The 2,084-nt window shown below is 66.7% G+C and overlaps 1 protein-coding gene across 1 annotated transcript in view; it reads left to right on the top strand.

Moving 5' to 3' along the window:
• Window positions 1-1,423: 1,423 nt before the first annotated feature.
• WNT9A (Wnt family member 9A) overlaps window positions 1,424-2,084 on the top strand; it is a 28,325-nt gene continuing 27,664 nt past the window's right edge. Inside the window, exon 1 of the mRNA XM_023203606.1 lies at window positions 1,424-1,600. Within this exon, the coding sequence (XP_023059374.1) occupies window positions 1,506-1,600 (95 nt within the window). The 5' untranslated portion in view covers window positions 1,424-1,505. The remainder of the gene's footprint in view (window positions 1,601-2,084) is intronic.

Raw genomic sequence — 2,084 nt, 5'->3', positions numbered from 1 at the left:
CAGGGCCAGGAGCCCAAGGGGTGGCAAGGGTGGCTCAGACCCTCGTGAGGGCCATTTTCTCCTGCTCCTATCGTTTTTGTTTTTCCTCTGAGGACCCCTCATATTCGCCTCTGTCGCTGCCACTGGCAGGGTTTCAGAGCCTTCCAGGAGCATGTGTTCCATCCCCCAGGCTCTGCAGTCACTGTGCCATAATCAGTCCCTGCTGGCGCAGACAGCACTGCCTAGAGAGCTGGCACCACAGCCCAGGTCTCTGAGGCCCCTGCAGCACGTGGCTGGGCAGGCTCACTGGCCCTGTGTCCTCAGCTTTGGCAGCCTAGCCTGTGTTGGAGGCACCGCCCTGCACTGACCAGGGTCTGCAGGTGGCAGGCATGCCACTGCCAGCCTGGACCCCAAGCCCTGTTCTGGTGTCCCTTACGTTGTGTGGCACAGAGGCCCCATCCAGGGAACTTACAAGCCTTCTCCTGGATGCCACCCCCAGCTCTGTCTGGAATGTGTGCACCTGTATCCTAATGCCAGTTCTGGGTCCTCTGACACCATTCTGCTTCAGAAGCAGCTCCGAATCAGTATCAGCAGAGAGGATGAGTCCCTGGGCTGTCACTGTGCGCTTCTAGCTACCTGGGCGTGCACCTTCCATCCCAGGAGTCCTCTTTCTCCCCACCCTGTCCCGGACAGGAAACAGGCTCCGGAGAAGGGCGTTGCCCGATGGCTGGTGTGACATTGACTTAGCTGCTACCTCCCCTCCCACAATTTAAGAATGGGGAGACCACCAGGAACCCAAAAGGTAGAGCTACTCACCTCACAGCCCTAGCAGGCTCTGTCGCTTCATTCCCAGGCCGAAAGCGGCCCCAGTCCCTACCAGAAAGGAGCGATTCTCTGGCCCCGCTCCTGGAGGGGGTCAGCATCTGTAAGAGGCGCAGGCATCACCGGCTGGCCCAACTCCTCAGCAAGGTTCCCCAGTGCATCAGCGCAGCGCGCAGCTCGGGGCAGACGGCCGGGTCCTCTGTGGAACCATCCCCGACCGTCCCGGCCTGGAGCCCCGCCGGCAGCTAACTCGGCCGCCAACGCCTCCCTTCCCCTCCCCCTCAATCCCGCCCCCGGAGCCGCGCCAAGCTCCCACCGCAGCGGCCCCCACGCTCTACCTGCTTCCCGATGCCCGCCCCTGGTCCCCCAATGCTGTCTCGCCGTGGTCGCCCCTGATTCTCGCACGCCCCGCCCACGGTTCTCACCGCTCCCCGCCTCCCTTTCCTCCAACCCCGCTGGGAAGGGCGCGCCCGAGACCCGCGCCGGGAGCGGCGGCCGGGGCCTCCAGCGGCCGGGAGGGGCGGGCAGACTGGCGCGCGCGGCTCGGGTTTCGGCCCGCCCCCGGCGCCGGCGTGATCCCCTCCCGGGCGCGGGGCGGGGCCGGGCCCAGCTGGCCGCGCTCCGGGCGCTATAAGAGGGCGGCGGTCGCGGCGCGCCCTGCGCGGAGCTGGGAGCGCGATGGTCGGCCGCCGTGGTGCGGCAAGATGCTGGATGGGTCCCCGCTGGCGCGCTGGCTGGCCGCGGCCTTCGGGCTGACGCTGCTGCTCGCCGCGCTGCGCCCTTCTGCCGCCTACTTCGGGTAGGTACCTTCGGCGGCCGGCGCGCACTGGTGGGCGGGGGTGGCGGGCGCGGGACGGGGTCGTCCGGAGTCCCCGAGGCACCCGGGGTGGCTGGGCCGGGGCGCAGCAGGGCCGCCTGGTTGCCTGGCGCTGTTTGTTTGCGGCGCGCGAGTCGCTCCGTCCGCTGCGCGTCACGGGTAGAGAGGCGGGTGGACCCGTCGGGCTTGCGCTGGGCCGCGGTCCTCCGTGACTGCAGAGTCGTCGTCGTCGTAGTCGCCGCAGCCGCCGTAAGCCGGACTGCCTCGCGCTTAGGGACTGGGATCAGGTCCCGGCTTCCTTGGGCCGCCCTGTCCTTGTCAAAAGGCTGGAGCCTGAGTCTTCAGCCCCTGGCCATCGCTCACCTAGCAGCTTCCCCCCTTTCTCTTCTCGAGAAGTTAATTTAACAATAACAAAAATACGTACAAAATCCAGATGTTCCTCTTTCTGAGCCCCAAACGGAGAGAG

Source organism: Piliocolobus tephrosceles, chromosome 1, assembly GCF_002776525.5.
Source record: "Piliocolobus tephrosceles isolate RC106 chromosome 1, ASM277652v3, whole genome shotgun sequence".
Lineage (NCBI taxonomy): Eukaryota > Metazoa > Chordata > Mammalia > Primates > Cercopithecidae > Piliocolobus > Piliocolobus tephrosceles.
This window is presented reverse-complemented; position numbering and strand designations above follow the sequence as displayed.